This window comes from Acomys minous (genome assembly GCF_964271855.1).
Source record: "Acomys minous genome assembly, chromosome: 1".
Classification (NCBI taxonomy): Eukaryota; Metazoa; Chordata; class Mammalia; order Rodentia; family Muridae; genus Acomys; species Acomys minous.
This window is the reverse complement of record NC_140483.1, coordinates 143905963-143923092: the sequence shown is the minus strand read 5'-3', so window position 1 is coordinate 143923092 and position 17130 is coordinate 143905963. Positions and strand designations below refer to the sequence as shown.

At 40.2% G+C, this 17130-nt stretch overlaps 1 protein-coding gene across 2 annotated transcripts in view; it reads left to right on the top strand.

Annotated features, from left to right (window-relative positions):
- Window positions 1–2445: 2445 nt before the first annotated feature.
- The window catches only part of TEX10 (testis expressed 10), a 38974-nt gene continuing 24289 nt past the window's right edge, over window positions 2446–17130 (top strand). The window contains exons 1-5 of one of the 2 annotated variants that reach the window (XM_084779507.1): window positions 2446–2634; window positions 6323–6511; window positions 7570–8282; window positions 8661–8904; window positions 14953–15065. In XM_084779507.1, the coding sequence (XP_084635633.1) occupies window positions 6332–6511; window positions 7570–8282; window positions 8661–8904; window positions 14953–15065 (1250 nt within the window). In that variant the 5' untranslated portion in view covers window positions 2446–2634; window positions 6323–6331. Of the gene's footprint in view, window positions 2635–6322; window positions 6512–7569; window positions 8283–8660; window positions 8905–14952; window positions 15066–17130 lie in introns of those variants that run through there. The other variant, XM_084779508.1, reaches the window with a different exon arrangement.

Genomic DNA, 17130 nt, shown 5'->3' with positions numbered 1-17130 from the left:
CAAGTGAAGATCAGGCCACTGGGGCCTGTTCAACCTTACGGGATTGGTGGTGTCCTCATGAGAGACTAGGAGTAAGGCAGACTCCCTGGTAGGTAGACAGACAAAGGGCCATGGTGAGGTAATAAAGATGGTCAGTTTCCAAGAAGGCCAGCTTGTTCCTCACCATCTTGACTTTGAGATAAAAGCCTGGCAGCTTAAAACAAAGGCCTGTAGGCTTTTGTCTCCTACCAGCCTGCCCCCTGCTGTTGGACCAGCTCAACAAGTTCAAGGCCTGTTCAGGATATGTTATACAACAGTGCTGGGACAATCAACCACCAACCATCCTAGCTTTCTTCAAACTGTGCAACACTAAACACTTGAGAGGATCCTCAGTCCTCAGGGAGAGACTGGGTTTCTGCTTTGCAGAGAGTCCTCTTCTCTCTGTGTCTGCTGCATGTGTGCGTCTCCTCATCTCCAGTAGACATCTTTTTTCAACTGTTGATTGTCTGCAGTGCTTCTTGTCTTTTGATTCTTTAACTGGCAGAGAAAACGAAGCTGATCAAGGCCCACAGACAGTATCATTTCAAAGCCCCAGCCCCCCATTTGTATTAATTATGAAAGTCGGAAGCTTGAACATGCACACATTCACTCGCGCGCATGCACACACACACACACACACACACACACACACACACACACACACACTCATGCCCAGAGGGTAGATGATATGCACAGACACAGAGAATAGTACCTGCAAAGAATATGTAAGGCAGCCGGGCAGTGGTGGCACACACCTTAATTCCCAGCACTCGGGAGGCAGAGGCAGGCGGATTGCTGTGAGTTCGAGGCCAGCCTGGTCTACAAAGTGAGTCCAGGATGGCCAAGGCTACACAGAAAAACCCTGTCTCAAAAAAACAACAACAAAAAAAAAAACACAAAAAAACAAAAACAAAAACCACAACCCCCCAAAAACCCAAACCCAAACCCCAAAACAAACAAACAAATGAATATGTAAGGCTACCAGAAAGGAGGAGGAGTGGCACCGGGCACAGTCCCCTCTTGGTCTCCAGAGGAATCAACGTTGCTAATGTCTCTGGTCTCCAGAACTGAGGGCCAATATATTTCTATTATTTCAGCCAATCTGTCTTATAACAGCCTCAGGAAACGAATGCTTGTGTGGTCAATTAGAGAGCTTTAGGAATGGAGTCCCCTATTAATTCTAGAACGCCTGTTCACTGCAAACAGTGTTTTTCTGGCTCATGCCAAGGGTCTTGTTAATTAGCGTTTGGTGTGTCTCAGAGACCTCCAAGTAGACAGTCCTTGTAGTTGCAGAATTCCTCACGGAAGGGTTGAGAAATCCAGTCTTTATACTCACAGTTTTCATGTTTTAAAGTAGAGACAAAAAACTAATAACCAGTTCATAACTATTTCGTTTGGCACGCACAGCTTTAAAAATCTTGGAATGTACCTCTGGGGCAATTGTGGCAATTACTTTTCCCTGTGACAAAAATAACCTGAGACAAACAACTTAAAGGAGGAAAAGTTCACTCTGGTTCACGGTTTCGTGGACTCCACTCCATGGTCAACTGGCTTTGCTGTTTTGCATCTATGGTGAGTAGAAAAGAGAGGCTCACTTCACAGTGGCCAGGGAGCAGAGAGAGAGGGGGTCAAGATATACCTTTCAAAGTCGTAGAACCAGGAACCCCCTTTTCCTCCCAACCAGAACTACTTCTTATTGCCCGTTCAATCTGAATTTACCAGTGGTAAGCTAATTAATCCATCAATGAATTTAATGCCAATCATCTCTTAATGATGTTCACCAACTTCAAATCCAAAGACTAGATTTCTTTTTTTAGGTTTTTTTCTCCCCCAGACAGGGTTTCTCTTTGTAGCCTTGGCTGTCCTGGTCACTTTGTAGAACCGAACTAACATCGATCCATCTGCCTCTGCCTCCCTAGTGCTGGGATTAAAGGTGTGCGCCACTACGTCGGCATTTTAATATCTCAAAATCTCTAAGTCCACTTACTTTCAGCAGTAGGAGTTAATTGTATGCTGAAAATGTTTTTTATCAGAGAAACCCTGTACTAAGTTTTCCAGAACTCCGCAACTAGGTATAGTTTGTAACCCTCTAAGCATTTATCTGCTTGGCTTTCAAGAAACGCTATCTTTGCTGTATGAAACGTTTTCCTTCCTTAATTAAGTTCAGGTTATACTTTTCTCTGGTTGTAGCTGCAGGTCTGAAGAACTGTTGTCCTTGGGGAGAAGTCTGCCTTTGAATCAGCTGTAACCAACCAACATCCTTCAACCGGTCGGATGCTAGAAGACCGGTTTGCTGGGCTCTAGACCCACCTCCTACTCCCCTGCTTCCGGCGCAGCCCCTCTTGGAAGGGGCGTGGCGTGCTAATCTGGCCCCGCCCTCTGGCTGCGCGCGGCTGTGGCTCGGGGTCACGTGAGCGTGGCGAGGGAGCGGGGGGGGGGGCTACTTCCGGGCGGCGGAAGGAGACGCGGCCGCGTGAGGACGAGGCGATTTGAAAACGCGTTCCGCGAGCGAGCGAGAAGCCTGTGGCCGGCTGTACGCGGTGTGGTCCCTCGGGGCTCGGCGCTCGCTTGCTCAACTGCCTCGTCTCCGCGGCCCGGGTCCGTCCCGGCTCTCAGGTGAGCTGCGTCCGTCGGTCCTGCCCGGCCCTCCTGGGGCGCGGAGACGCGGGGCCCAGGCGGCGGGGCGCGCTGAGGCGGCCCAGGTGGCGAGCTGGGTGGCCCTGCGTCTCCGGTGTCCCCAGCGAGCGTGTGCGCCGGCCGAGGGGCTGCCGGATCGCCTCAAGCGACCGCGCGCCGAGTCGGGGCCTGGCAAGGGTTAGGCCGGCGTGTGGGGTTCGGGCCAGAGGCTCTCCACTCGACGCCCACTGACGTGCAGGGACCATGCTTTCCTTTGAATAAAGTAAAACAGGAATTGGGTTCCCAGTTTTGGTGTGCAGGCTCGAAAGCTGAAGTGGGCAGATGTAATCGCTGCGCTCCTTTCCTTCACCCCACATTGTCCACCCTCGCTTTCTGCCTCCTCTAATTTGGAAGAGCTCTTTTGACGCATAGGTTTGGAGAGGAAATCTTCATAGACCAACTGCTACGTGCTTGCTTTTTCCTTGATTATTTTTCTTTCTTTTTGGAGGGCGGGAGGCATTGGAAACAAGGAAAAGTAATGAAGTGGCCACAGGGCGCATTACCTAGGAGTTTGCTCAAGTTGCAGTCTTCATCCGCCCAGGTTAGCATTAAGACTGACGCGCAGCAGGAATATGTATATGTGTTTAGTTTTCAACAGATCACTGGAAAAGGTGGTGAGTCCTCTGAGAGCTCAGGCCCCGGGGCTGGAGTTGCCTTCTGGTTTGTACTCACTGTCCAATACTGTGAAAGTGGTCTAGTCTAGTAGAGCTGTTTGATTTCTTTTGTTTTATGGAAATCTTTAAATGAAAACAACAGCAGCTGTTAATGGAACTTTAAAAGTTGCTCGTAGAAAAATGTTACCTATGTGATTCTGAAACATTGGTCGAGATTTAAAAGTAAGTGAAGAGAGCTATTAGCCCTCATAATATTCCTAGCAGATTCGCTAGCGTGTGCTTAAAGTGATAAGCCACAAGTTGACATCTTATTGGAAACGAGGGGTGATGTAGGCTGCTAGAGGCCCATCACATGTGAAAGGGTGCCCAGAGGAGGATGGGAGATGGCACAGTGTTTCTCCTTATCGTTTACTTTTATCTCTGGAAACACTGCGGATAAAATTGTAAGAAAAGCTTACATCGTGTGCTTGCTTAATAGATTAAAAACCGGTTTTGTGTTAAAAGTTGGCCAGATGCATATGGGGCCTTCTCGGTTTGTGAGGCCTGAATATTTGGTGTGTGTTGGTCCTGAGACTAACAGAAAGCGTGCTGTGCTTGAAGCATGTTTATTTGAATAGTTTATAGCTCTGAGTGTGGACGAACACAAGGCATTTGCTTATTTAATGTTTGATAAGAACTACACGTTGTTTTATAGACAGAGGCACAGTAGAAAATGTGTTTGGATAAGAATCATAACTGATTCTAGAAATATGCTTTAAAAAATAATGGCATTTTGCTGTGTTGATCAGTTTCCACAAGCACCTGTGCACAGGCAGTCGTCTTGCCTCTGTCTAATAAGTGGTACAGGCTCATGTACTGTGTGCTCCCTTTAAAATCAGCTGTTAACCTCTTGTGTAGGCAATGTCTACTTGGAGAAGTGCTAAGGTAATAAAATTCCACATCCATGAACTTGGATATGATGCCATAGCTGAATTCACTCACTCACTCATTAATTAATTCATTTAAATTTTTTCTCTTATTCTATGTGCATTGGTATGAAGGTGTCAGAATCCCTGGAACTGGAGTTACAGATGGTTGTAAGCTGACACGTAGGTGTTGGGAATTGAACTCTGGTGCTTTGGAAAAGCAGACAGTGCTTTTTTAACCACTGAGCCATCTCACCAACCCCTAATTCATTCATTTAAAAAGCATGGTAGACTTTTCAAACCTCTATGTGTAGCATTGTGACGTCAGGTAATTATATTAGACCAGAAGTAGTTTTATTTACTCCAGAAGTGTTCAACTGAGTGTCCCGAGGAATTCATTATGAAACGTCTGAAATCAGCTTCAAGAAGAGCGGAACTGGTTCCAGATGGATGTAGCTTTTTTTAAGTTCACTGATGGGGAAGATACAGCCAGAAAGAGTTATTGGAACCATGTTAGTACCTGCCACGTCATGAACTTTGCCATCCATCCATTTGTTGTTGTTGTTGTTGTTTTTTTTTTTTTTTGAGACAGGGTCTCTCTGTGTAGCCTTGGCTGTCCTGGACTGGCTTTGTGGACCAGGCTGGCCTGGAACTCACACAGATCTGCTTCCCTGAGTGCTGGGATTACAGGCATGTACCACTGTGCCCAGCTGGAAGTATACCATTTATAAACAATAGAGCAATGAAAGCTCCCTATCTTTGTCACATCTTTGTTTAGGAAGCTGTCTGATGACCGTGGTCAAGGGGTCAAAAAGGAGACACTGTAGAGACAAAAGCACTTAGCAATGAGGAAACTGTTGAGTAGTCTAGGGTAGAAATATCGGCTTTTAAAGTTAGTGACTTTAGAATGGGTAGGAAGCATGCGGATCAAAGAGTTGGTAAATGAGAAAATAGAAGTGTTGAAAGAGTGTAGTGGAGAGGATGGAGAAAGGTGCAAGGTGATGTGGTTATGCCTGAGTTATTTATTATGACAGTGGCCTAGCCAGTCTTTTTCTTCTTCCTCTTAAATTGCATTTCCTTTCTAGTTGTTGCTTACCTTTGGGGGAGGTGCGGGGGAGGCAGAGGGTGGATGACTAGTCTGAATCTTGCCTATGTGTTCACAATGCTTATGCCTTCTTTTCTATCCTTACTAGGCTTGTTCCTACTCTTGACCTGTATATGGCTTTCCTCTCTCATAGCATACTCATTCCTCCTTCTTGCCTACCTGGATTCTACCAGTATATTTTTATTTTTGGTTTATTGAGACAGCGTCTCTATGTGTAGCATTAGCTGTCCTGGACTCGCTTTGTAGACCAAGCTGGCCTCAAACTCAGAGCTATCCACTTGCCTCTGCCTCCCGAGTGCTGGGATTAAAGGCGTGCACCACCATGCCAGTATTTTTTGTTTGTTGTTTGTTTTTGTTGTTGTTTGGTTTGTAGCATCCAGCTTTGATCATGAAACTTCCTATCTCCTGCATTAATAGCAATTCCACCCCCACCCCCTTCATAAGATTCTGAGTGTTAAGAGCTTCTAATGTGGTGTGTTCTAGTGGAGTGACCATTTCAGGTTTCTATTCAGCATACTGACAGTTTTAGATGGCCCAGAAAACCTTGTAAAGCTAGCTAGCTTATTTGCTTGTTTGTTTCTTTTTTTTCTTTTTCTTTTTTTTGGTTTTTTTTTTTTGTTTTTTGAGACAGGGTTTCTCTCTTTGTAGCTCTGCCTGTCCTAGACTCTCTTTGTAAACCAGGTTGACCTTGGGCTCAGCAGAGATCCATCTGCCTTTGCCACTGGAGTGCTGGGGTTAAAGGTGTGTACCACCAGGCTCTGTTTTGCAAAGGTTCATTAACAAGATTCTTACCTTTTTGTAAATGACATTTTCAGCATTTCTTAACCAAGCTGATTCTTGCATGTTTTAGTGGTTGTACATTTTGATTCTTTGGCACGGCTTTGATAGCTGTGATGCATGGTGATATTTGAGATGTTAGAGTAACATAAATATTGGAAAACAACATTTTTATTCTTTTATCAATTATCCTTGCTTTAATCCATTGTTTTCATTCTTTCCGACAGGACTTAAGAATGACCAAGAAAAGGAAACGCCAAGATGATTTTCAGAAAGTAAAGCTAAAAGTTGGTAAAAAGAAGCCCAAATTAGAAAATGCTACAGCTACAAACTTTAAGACAAAGGCTATACATTTGCCTGAACAACTTAAAGAGGATAGAACACTTCCAACCAACAATAGAAAACTTAACATAAAGGTAAATTGTAAATATATATATATGTGTATATATATATATCTTTTGATAGTATGAAATTTTTCTTTCATATGATGTGGAATGTTACATTTTTGTGAAAAGCTGCTTAATGTCTTAAGTAAATGATTTGCCTTAGAACCATATGGTATATTGTGAGATGATGTTTGAGTTTCATGTTGTCAGTGTTTGATCTTGAAATCATCTTTCCTACTTGAGAAAGTTTTACTAAACTAAGTCCTCAGTGATTGCTCCATAGAACGCTTTTTTTAAAAAAAAATGATACATGTCATCTGGAAGTAGTTGTTATATTTAATTCATTTTTGTCAAGTTCTTGATAGTTTTCCTTTATAGCTGATTAAGATCTGTGGATAGTTATTTCTGAGTTAATTGGAGCACATAGCTCATTAGTAAAGAGTAAGTATCCCTATTGTGATTGTGATGAGACAAGAATTGTGCTGTACTTAATATTATGAGGTTTTGGAGTATCTGTATATGTATTATGAGATAACATCTTGGGAGACTAAATTTACCTAATAGTATCTTCTGAATAAAACACACCTTGTGGAAGTATGTTAAGTCTGGAAAGGATAGCCAGGTATGGCAGTATACACCTGTACGCTCAGCAGTCGAGGAGGCTGAGGCAAGTGGGGCTCTCTGAGTTCCAGGCCAGCCTGGTCTACAAAGTGAGTTCAAGACAGCCAAGGCTACATGAGAAACCCTGTCTCAAAAAAAAAAAAAAAAAAAAGTCTGGAAAGGATAAATGCACTTATGATTGGAACGTAGTAGCTCTGCAGTAAATGTTGATTAATGGGACTTTAAGTCATAGTGTGCCAAACCCTGTATGTAGTTCAATGTAAAAAAAAAAAAAAGCTGAAAAGAGAACTATGTAATGTTTTTATAGGATAAAATATTTTAAGTGCAAAAGTAGTGTGTCTGATCCTAGTAAAGTTAACCAGCATTTGGGAAATGCTCATACTTTGCACAAAGACTTGAGCTTAGCATAGTTTTAGTTAAAATGTTTACCTGAAAATGTTTACCTAAAATCTGTGTGTGTGTTACAGGATTTGCTGTCACAGATGCATCACTATAATGCTGGTGTTAAACAAAGTGCTCTTCTCGGACTCAAAGACCTTTTGTCTCAGTACCCATTTATAATTGATGCACACCTTTCAAACATATTAAGTGAAGTGACTGCTGTGTTTACAGATAGAGATGCTAATGTACGATTAGCAGCAGTTCAACTTCTTCAATTCCTGGCCCCCAAAATACGAACTGAACAAATTTCTCCATTTTTTCCTTTGGTAAGTGCCCATCTCTCTAGTGCCATGACTCACATTACTGAAGGAATTCAGGAGGACTCTTTAAAAGTTCTGGACGTTCTGCTGGAGCATTACCCAGCTCTCGTCATTGCCCGTAGCAGTATATTGCTTAAGAATTTTGTAGAGCTCATTTCTCATCAGCAGCTGTTCAAAGGACTGTTAAATAGAGACAGGCCCCAGTCCTGGATACTCTCTGTAAACCCTAATCGGAGAGTCACTTCTCAGCAATGGAGGCTCAAAGTCTTAGCAAGACTCAGTAAATTCCTTCAGGCCTTGGCAGATGGATCCAGTAGGTTGAGAGAAAGTGAAGGACTTCAGGAACAAAAAGAAACTCCCCATGCCACTAGCAACTCCATTTTTATCAACTGGAAGGATCATGCCAACGACCAGCAACACATCCAGGTTTATGAAAATGGGGGTTCACAGCCAAATGTCAGTTCACAGTTCAGGCTACGGTAAGGATTTCAGTTATGTCCACACTCAGTTTTCCTATATTGAATTTTAACTACTGACCATTTAATGGCTAATGGTGGGAAGACATAATTCTTGTTTTTCATAGTTTCATGTAGTTATTAATGATGAGTTGATTAGATGACTCCCAATGGCAGGAGTCATTTAAGAGTATGTCTTCATTTGTAGCCAAAGCCTAATTAGAAGTAAAACTTAAAAATTTCTGTTGGCTTTGCCGTTTTAGTATTTTGTTTTTCTTGCCTCTTTTGATCAATGTAATTGATAGTTGATGGTATTTAATTTTAGTGTGTTTTATATTTAAATTATGTAGGGGATTTTGTTTTGCAATCATTGACTCTTTTCATTCTTACCTTTCCTATTAGGTACTTTGTGGGAACACTAGGCACTGTGGATGAAGACCTGTCATCCCCCGAAAATCTGAAAGGATTCATTGAAATAATAATTCCATTGCTAATTGAATGCTGGATTGAAGCTTTACCTCCACAACTGGCTGTTTCTGTTGGAAATTGTGTAGAGCGAGAGCCTCTACAGGTTATGCAGCAAGTCCTGAATGTTATTTCTCTGTTGTGGAAACTCTCAAAGCAGCAGGATGAAACTCATATGTTGGTGAGAACTAATGGGTTCTTTATTATTTTATTAGTATTGCCTTTTACTTTAATTGAGATTAGAAATCAGATTGAACATGTGAACCGCCCATAGTTTAATAGTAAACTTGTTTCCTTTTTTTTTTGTTGTTTAACATAAAAGTGCAAATTAAAATAGTTTCTGGGACATTATTAACTAGATTTTAATATCTTTCAGTGAAATTCATAACTTTTTTATGAGGTTATTAGCTGGATATAATTTTTTTCAGTGAAATGCATAAGTTTGCTTATTTGTATTTGTTTTATTGGAAATGATTCACAGTAATAATAAAATGTGTTGCTCATAAGCCAGATGTTGTGGCATATACATATAATCTCAGCACTTGGGGAGGCAGATATTTGAGTTCAAGGTCAACTTGTTCTACATGGTTAGGTCCAGGCCAGCTGGGACTACTCTGCTACTCTTTTCTCTAAAAAAGGCAAACAAAAAATAAAACCAGTGTTGCTTATGGTAATTGATTAAGAACATTCTAAAGATTCCTTTTGGGATTGAAAAGTTGCTAAGTTTCTTTTTGTTGTCTCGTGTTATCAAATGTAACAGTAAAGATTATACTGAAGTCGTGGTGATGGTAATCGATCTGTAGTTAAGAAAGAATGAGGCTGTGAGATCAAGTTTGCAGATGCTAGCACTGAAAGGGGGGCTACAGGAGCACTGCTCTGAAGCATGAGGCATCTGCTCTACAGAAGGCCACTTGCAAGGACTCTTGGCTAGATCTGTGAGTCTTAAAATTGCCCATATACACATAACTCTGAGGAAGACGTGTCTTTTGTTTTCATTTTATTCTTTTTCATTTTGAGCTATAGATTAGGATGAACCATTAGCTGTGTAAGGTAAAACTAAGAATAAATAGTAGTAATTTTGAAAAGCATTATGGATTTGTGCTAAGATGTGTGCTTTAAGGGCTTGTATTATTGCTAGCCCATCACTATCCACAGGAATGTTTAAAAATTGCTTTTACAACTAGTTATAACATTTTATTGATTATATTTCTGAATTTGTCCTGTGAGTTATTGTATATATTAGGAAAGATAGTGTGTTATGCTGGGAGCAAAGTTTGGTTTTCACGGCCATTTTATGCTGTAAACTGACAGTAATGTATACAGCTTGGAAAAAATCTGTATTTGTAATTTTAATAGGTGTACAGATCATTCTTGGTTTTTAAATGATACGACTTGAGAAATTTCTGATTTAGAATGATGTTAAAACTTGAACAAAGATGCTTCACTTTCAGTATGCCATTGGATACATTCTGTGAGATGTTACTGCTTCCTTCCAAGACAACCTTTGTATCAGATAATGTTGTTCAACCATAGGCTATTAATATAAGTGAGAATATATTTAAGTCAGGCTAAGCCAAATTATATTTATTTATTTGATATTTTTTTTTTTTGTTTTTCGAGACAGGGTCTCTCTGTGTAGCCTTGGCTGTCTTGGACTCACTTTGTAGACCAGGCTGGCCTCGAACTCACAGTGATCTGCCTGCCTCTGCCTCCCGAGTGCTGGGATTAAAGGCGTGCGCCACCACCGCCCGGCCAAATTCTTATATTTGGTTAATTAGATCTAGAAAATGCATTTCAATTTAAGATATTTTCTACTTAAAATGGATTTATTAGGATGAAATTCACCAAGTCAGTATTTTCATCTGAAAGACTAGTAAAAATGGAAATTATGATTCTTAATGTGGCCTTGGGCTAGTATTTTCTTCATTTTTAATGCTTTCATAATATTTGTATTTAGAACAAGAGACACAAAATATAGAATCTGCAAATTCGTTAATTGTGCTACTTTCCAGCCTTGATATTTGAAATGGTATGCTTTATAACTTTATCATTACAGAGCTGTCTAGTAGCATTCATTTACATGGAGTACTTAGTTTTTAAGACTATAAACTGTTGAAGACCAGACTACTAAATTGTGATAGTGTATAAAACTGATATAAATAGGGCCAGAGAGATGGTTCAGTGCTTAAAAATGTTTACTGCTCTTTCCTTCTGTAATATTTATTTAGTTTTATAAGCGTTTGCCTGCATGTGTGTGCAGAGGCTAGGAGAGGGTTTTTTTGTATTCCCTGTAACTGAAGTTTCATGTGGTTGTGAGCTCTTAAATCCAGGTTCTTAATCAGTGAGCCGTCTCCAGCCCTTTGAGTACATAGTGCTGAGGCCATTAGTTTGGTTCCCTTTGCCTATGTTGGGTGGGCCACAACTCCATTTTAACTCTAGGGAATGTAATGCATTTGGCCTCATGGGACCTGCACTCATGTGTATGAATTCACATACATGTAATTAAAGCAAAACTCTTATGTGAAGGGGTGGTCAACTTAAATTGGAATAATACATATACACACAGGCAGAGTCACACATACATTTGTGGTATTAAAGATGGAACCCAGAGCCTTAGCTGTACTGCTGAGCTATTCTTAGCCCCCAAATATTTAAAAACACCTTGCTAAATTGTAGTAACTTAGTAGGAAAGAACTATTATCTTACAAGAAAGTATAGAATTTTATTTGCATAGTGACATTAAAAGGCATTCTAATATATTTTACTTTACCATCCCCACTGTTCCTCTTTTACTTACCTTCACTAATACAGTAAAAGAATGTTGGCTGACCCCATCTTTAAGAAGAAAATGACATTCCTTGACCTTTGAGTACAAATCACAGGCATAGGCTGAATTTTAATTTTTTTAGTTTTATAACTGTAGGTTTTTTAATGGATGAATTGATGCATGTAGCCATGGGAGTGTTCATTGCTTAGGGACTACTGGAGCCTTTTCATACATTTGGCTTGCTAGGCTTTATAACACAATAGAGAAACTTCATTTGTGTTGTTCAGATATTTAAGAAAAAAATTTGGGGCTGGAGGGAAGGCTCAGAGGTTAAGAGCACTGCCTGCTCTTCCAAAGGTCCTGAGCTCAATTCCCAGCAACCACATGGTGGTTCATAACCATCTATAATGAAATCTGGTGCCCTCTTCTGGTGTGCAGACATACATGCAAGCAAAATACTGTATACATAATAAATAAATAAATCTTAAAAAATTTTTTTTGAAGCTTTGGTCTTAGCTCTGAAGAGGTTTGTTTTTTTTTTGTTGTTGTTGTTTGTTTTGTTTTGTTTTTGAGACAGGGTTTATCTGTATGTAACCTTTCCTGTCTTGGGCTTGCTTTGTAGACCAGGCTGGCCTTAAACTCACAGAGATCCGTCTGCCTCTGCCTCCTTAGTGCTGGGATTAAAGGCCTGTGCCACTACCGCCTGGCCAAAAAGAAATCTTAAGGTACATTATATCAGAGCATAGTGATTGAAGAAATGAGTTATTGGGATGCTCATTTCTTTTTTTTCTTTTTTAGATTTATTTACTTACTATGTATACAATGCACATTAGATCACATTATAGATGGTTGTGAGCCACCATGTGGTTGCTGGGAATTGAACTCAGGACCTCTGGAAGAGCAGTTAGTGCTCTTAACCTCTGAGCCATCTCTCCAGCCCCAGGATGCTCATTTCTTGTGTATATGTCTTTAATGTATACCTAGTTTTACGAATGCAACTGAGAATATATTTAACATTAATTTTTTTCTTTTAGAGTCCTGTATTGATACTGTCAGGAACTGTTAAAATCAATAGAAATGTTTTGTAGCTTAGTATTAGCAATATTTTTAGCATATTTGTGGCAATATTTTAGTGCTTGCTTTACTTATATTTTCTGTTTCATTACTGTTATTTCATGAAAATTAGAATTTGAAACCAAAGTTACAGCCATGTTTTTTGATATGCATACTCAAATGATTAAATTCATTATAATTTAAAATTCAAGCCAGGTATGGTGGGATATGTCTGTGGTCCCAGTGTCTTAGGGTATCCATTGTTGTGATGAAACCCCATCACCAAAAGTGACTTGGAGTGGAAAGAAAGGGTTTATTTTGCTTATAGTTCCAACTCACTGTGCACTGGAAGAAGTCAGGACAGGAACTCAAACAGGGTAGGAACCTGGAGGCAAGAGCTAATGCAGAGACCCTTGAGGAGTGCTGCGTATAGCTTGCTTGCTTTTTAAATAGAACCCAGGACCACCTGCTCAGGAGTAGCACTATCAACAATGGCCTGGGCCCTCCCACATCAATCACTAATTAAGAAAATGTTATATAGGCTTGCCTATAGCCTGACTTAATAGATGATTTTTACTTTTTTTTTTTTTTTTGAGACAGGGTTTTTCTGTGTAGCCTTGGCCGTCCTAGACTCCCTTTGTAGACCAGGCTGGCCTCGGTCTCACAGAGATCAGCCTGCCTGAGTGCTGGGATCATGTGCCACTGTGCCTGGCTAAATGCATTTTTAAAAAATAATTTATTTTGCCGGGTGTGGTGGCGCACGCCTTTAATCCCAGCACTTGGGAGGCAGAGGCAGGCAGATTGCTGTGAGTTCAAGGCCAGCCTGGTCTATAAAGTGAGTCCAGGACAGCCACGGCTAATCCAGAGACCCTGTCTCAAAAAACCAAAAAAAAAAAAAAAAAAAAAAAAAAAAAATTATGTCCATTGATCTTTTGACTGCATGAATGTCTATGTGAGGGTGTCAGATCCCCTAGAACGGGAGTTACAAATGTGAACTGCTATGTGGGTGCTGGGAATTGACTTGGGTCTTTTGGAGGAACAGCCAGTGCTCTTAATTGTTGAGCCATCTCTCAGCCCCATGGATGCATTTTTAAAATTGAGTTTTCTTTTTAGGTAACTCTAGCTTGTATCAAGTTGACTTAAAAACTAGCTATTTCTTCTAACATTCAAGAGATGAAAGCAGGAAGATTTCAAATTCCAGGCCAGCTTGGGCTATAAAGTGAAAATTGGTCTTAAAAATAATCCCAGGGCTGGAGAAACAGCTCAGTGGGTAAAGTGCTTGCTGCCCAGGCATGGTGATCTTGAAAAGGATAAGCATTGAGAGACGTGGACTTAGAATTCCAATTTCTGGAGCAGGAGACACAGGTGGATTCCTAGGGTTACCTGCCTGCTACCTTAGCCTATTTGTTAAGCTGCTGGCTAGTGAGAGCCCCGTCTCAAAGAACCAAGATGAATAGCTTCTGAAGAACAGCACTTGAGATTGACCTCTGGCCTCTGCATAAGCACGCACACACTACATGACATACATAATTCCTCAGTTACGCTTGCCACTTTTTTGCCTTTGGTGCTTGGGGACGAGCACTAGCTATAGTTTAAGTACTTGACTGCTCAGTATGAGAGATGACTGGTGTATTAGTATACATATAGAATAATTCTATTATTGCAGAAATCTGTGCTTGTTCATGGTGTATACCTTCTGGTGGTATTGATGGAAAACAATATGGAATGTCAATGCTAGGAGTGAAGATGCCAGTGAAATAGGATGTTAAGCATGTGTTGAAATGGGTGGCAAGGAGCAGAATTTAGGCTGTCAGGAAGGACTCAGAAGATAAGGTATTTAAAATTTTTAACTTAATCAAGGAGCATTTCAGAATTTTGCGCTTCTCATTTACGTTTGTTTTTTGTTTTGGTTTTTTGAGACAGGGTTTCTCTGTGTAGCCTTGGCTGCCCTGGACTCACAGCTGGAATCACAGCATTGTCTTAAATAGCCGATAAACGTAAGACAGGAAAAACTAAGTGCCATAGTGATACGTGAATACAAATGGATGTGCTAACAGTTTATTCTGATTTAAAATTTTATTTATGGGGCTGCAGAGATGGCTCAGAGGTTAAGAGCACTGACTGTTCTTCTAAAGGTCCTGAGTTTACTTCCCAGCACCCATATGGTGGCTCACAACCACCTATAATGTGTTCTGATGCCCTCTTTTGGCCTGTAGGTGTACATGAAAGCAGAGCACTGTATACATAACAATAAATAAAAAAAATAAATTTTATTTATGTATTATGGCAATAACAGAAGTACTCTTACAATGGGGCATTAATAATTAAATACTGACATTATTAAATTTCTGCTTATCTTACTACTTTGCATCTTGTGTGTTTTTCTAATCTTAATCTTTATTTCAATAGGAATCATGGCTTCGAAAGAACTATCTTACTGATTTCAAACATCATTTTATGAGTCATTTTCCATATGCCTTAAAAGAAATAACCAAGCAACGAAAGAAAGAGGCAAATAAAAGGTATTGCAATTGTTTTCCACTGTAGGTGTAAAATGTTTTATATCTTAAAGTTATTAGACAATAGCCTTAGCCTGCAACTTTAATTACTGTGACACATTTGTATCTAAATCTTTTTGAAAATATAAACTAACAAAGGCTAATTTTTGAGCCAATCACTTTAAGCCTAGAACTAGTAGTCTTTTTTTTGTAAGTCTATAGATTTCATCAGATTATGTAAATAGAATTGCATAAAAATTGCTGAGGTAGTAGCTTATTAAAGTTCATCTATTTGTTCTCGTATGTACAGCAGAAACTGACAAAAAAACCAGTTTTATCTGGAAAGAGTAGAGAAACTTGGAGGAAATGAAAAAGAGTAATAGAAGATAGAGTTTAAAAAATAATTAAGACTAGAAAATATTTAAAAGTCTCTACTTCAAATGAGAGCAGATGTGAAAATACATTGTATAATAAGGCTTGACAAGCTAATACAAGCTGGAGTAGTAAAATTGTAATTGCCCCAAATGAGCAAACACTTGAAAGGGAACTTAAGATCTGTCAAAGCATTCTTAAATATATCAAAGGAAGAGACAGGTGGAGAAGCACTAAGGCTCTTTGAGCAGGGTTCAAGGACTTTGCGCAGAATTGATAAGGTTATTGATTATGTAGGTTTGCATGGATCCACTAAATACTTGGCTTCTTACTATCAACAGGGTACTGTAGTAAAGAAAATGTATTTTAAAGCACATTCTTTGCTTTCCTAATAGTTTTATTGAAAATCCTAAGCAAGTACATCAGGGTCTAGTTAGCCAATTCCATGAGCTTTTAGGTTCGGTGAAAGATACTGCCTCAAAAAGAAAGGTATAGGGGCCAGAAAGACAAGGCTCAGTGGGAAAATGCACTCACCGGACTTGGACCCCTGCAACCAAAATAGTAGTAGAGACTAGACTCTTACAAGTTCTTCTCTGACGACCACAAGTGTGGCACTTGTGGGCTCACACACATACACAATATAAACAAATAAATTAAAAAACCAAACACATTGAAGAACCATCCAGGAAAGACACCTCATGTCCTTGGGCCTTTATTTACACATTTGGAAGGGGTGTGTTTTACTTGGTGAAAAGAAGTGATTTTAATGTATGGATTATACTATTGGATCCTTGCTTACCTGGATCACTTTTCTTGCTCACATTAAAAAAAACTTTTAATTGATTTTTTTTTGTGTGTGTGTTTCACACATGCACCTTAATCCCACTTATTCTCCCCATCCCTTCATATCCACCCTCCACCCTTGCAACCTCCCCTCCTCCAAAAGAAAACAAAAATAAAAATAAAATAAAACATAAAAATAATCTTGTTGTGGAAGCTACAGTGTGTCACACAGCATAGCCTTTTGTCCTCACATTTTAATTGCAAATGTTTGTTGCAATGAGTCATTGTTCTGTTTCAAGGCCCCTGGCTTCTGCTACACTCTTCAATAGGATATCTCACCAGTACTCCTCTCACATACCCTGTTGTTGCCCTGTGTCATGGAGATCCTGCCACTTTGGCTCTGTAAGACTGGCCCTTTCATGTGCTCCAGCAGTTCATAGATGGGGTAGATGTTGGGGTGGGCTAATTCAAAGCCCAGGATCTGGACCCTGGGTGGACGCTGAGTTGGTCAGCCTGCCAGCCTTCCTGCATCTACCCCACCAGGGTGAGCCCTGCCCACCCTGCCCAGCTAGCTCACCCAGTGCTGCAGCTGGCTAGGGCCAGGGCCAGCTCTCCTTCTCTCATGCCCTCAGTGTTTATTTTTGAGACAGGGTCACAACTATGTGGCCCTGGTGGCCCAGAACTTACTATATAGATTACACTTCTCTTGGACTTACAGAGGCCTGGTGTCCTCCCAAGTATTAGGATTAAAGGCATAATGCCACCACACTCATTTTATGCATGAGTAAATGATGATGAAATTTGTGCTTTCTTTAAAACATAGTTTTAAGTAAAGTAAAAGTAAATGGTTCTGTAATGTCTCACCAAATACAAATACTTGCTTAAAAAATGCTGAAGTAAGTTAGGATTTTCAGGTCTTAACAAATCTTGTAGA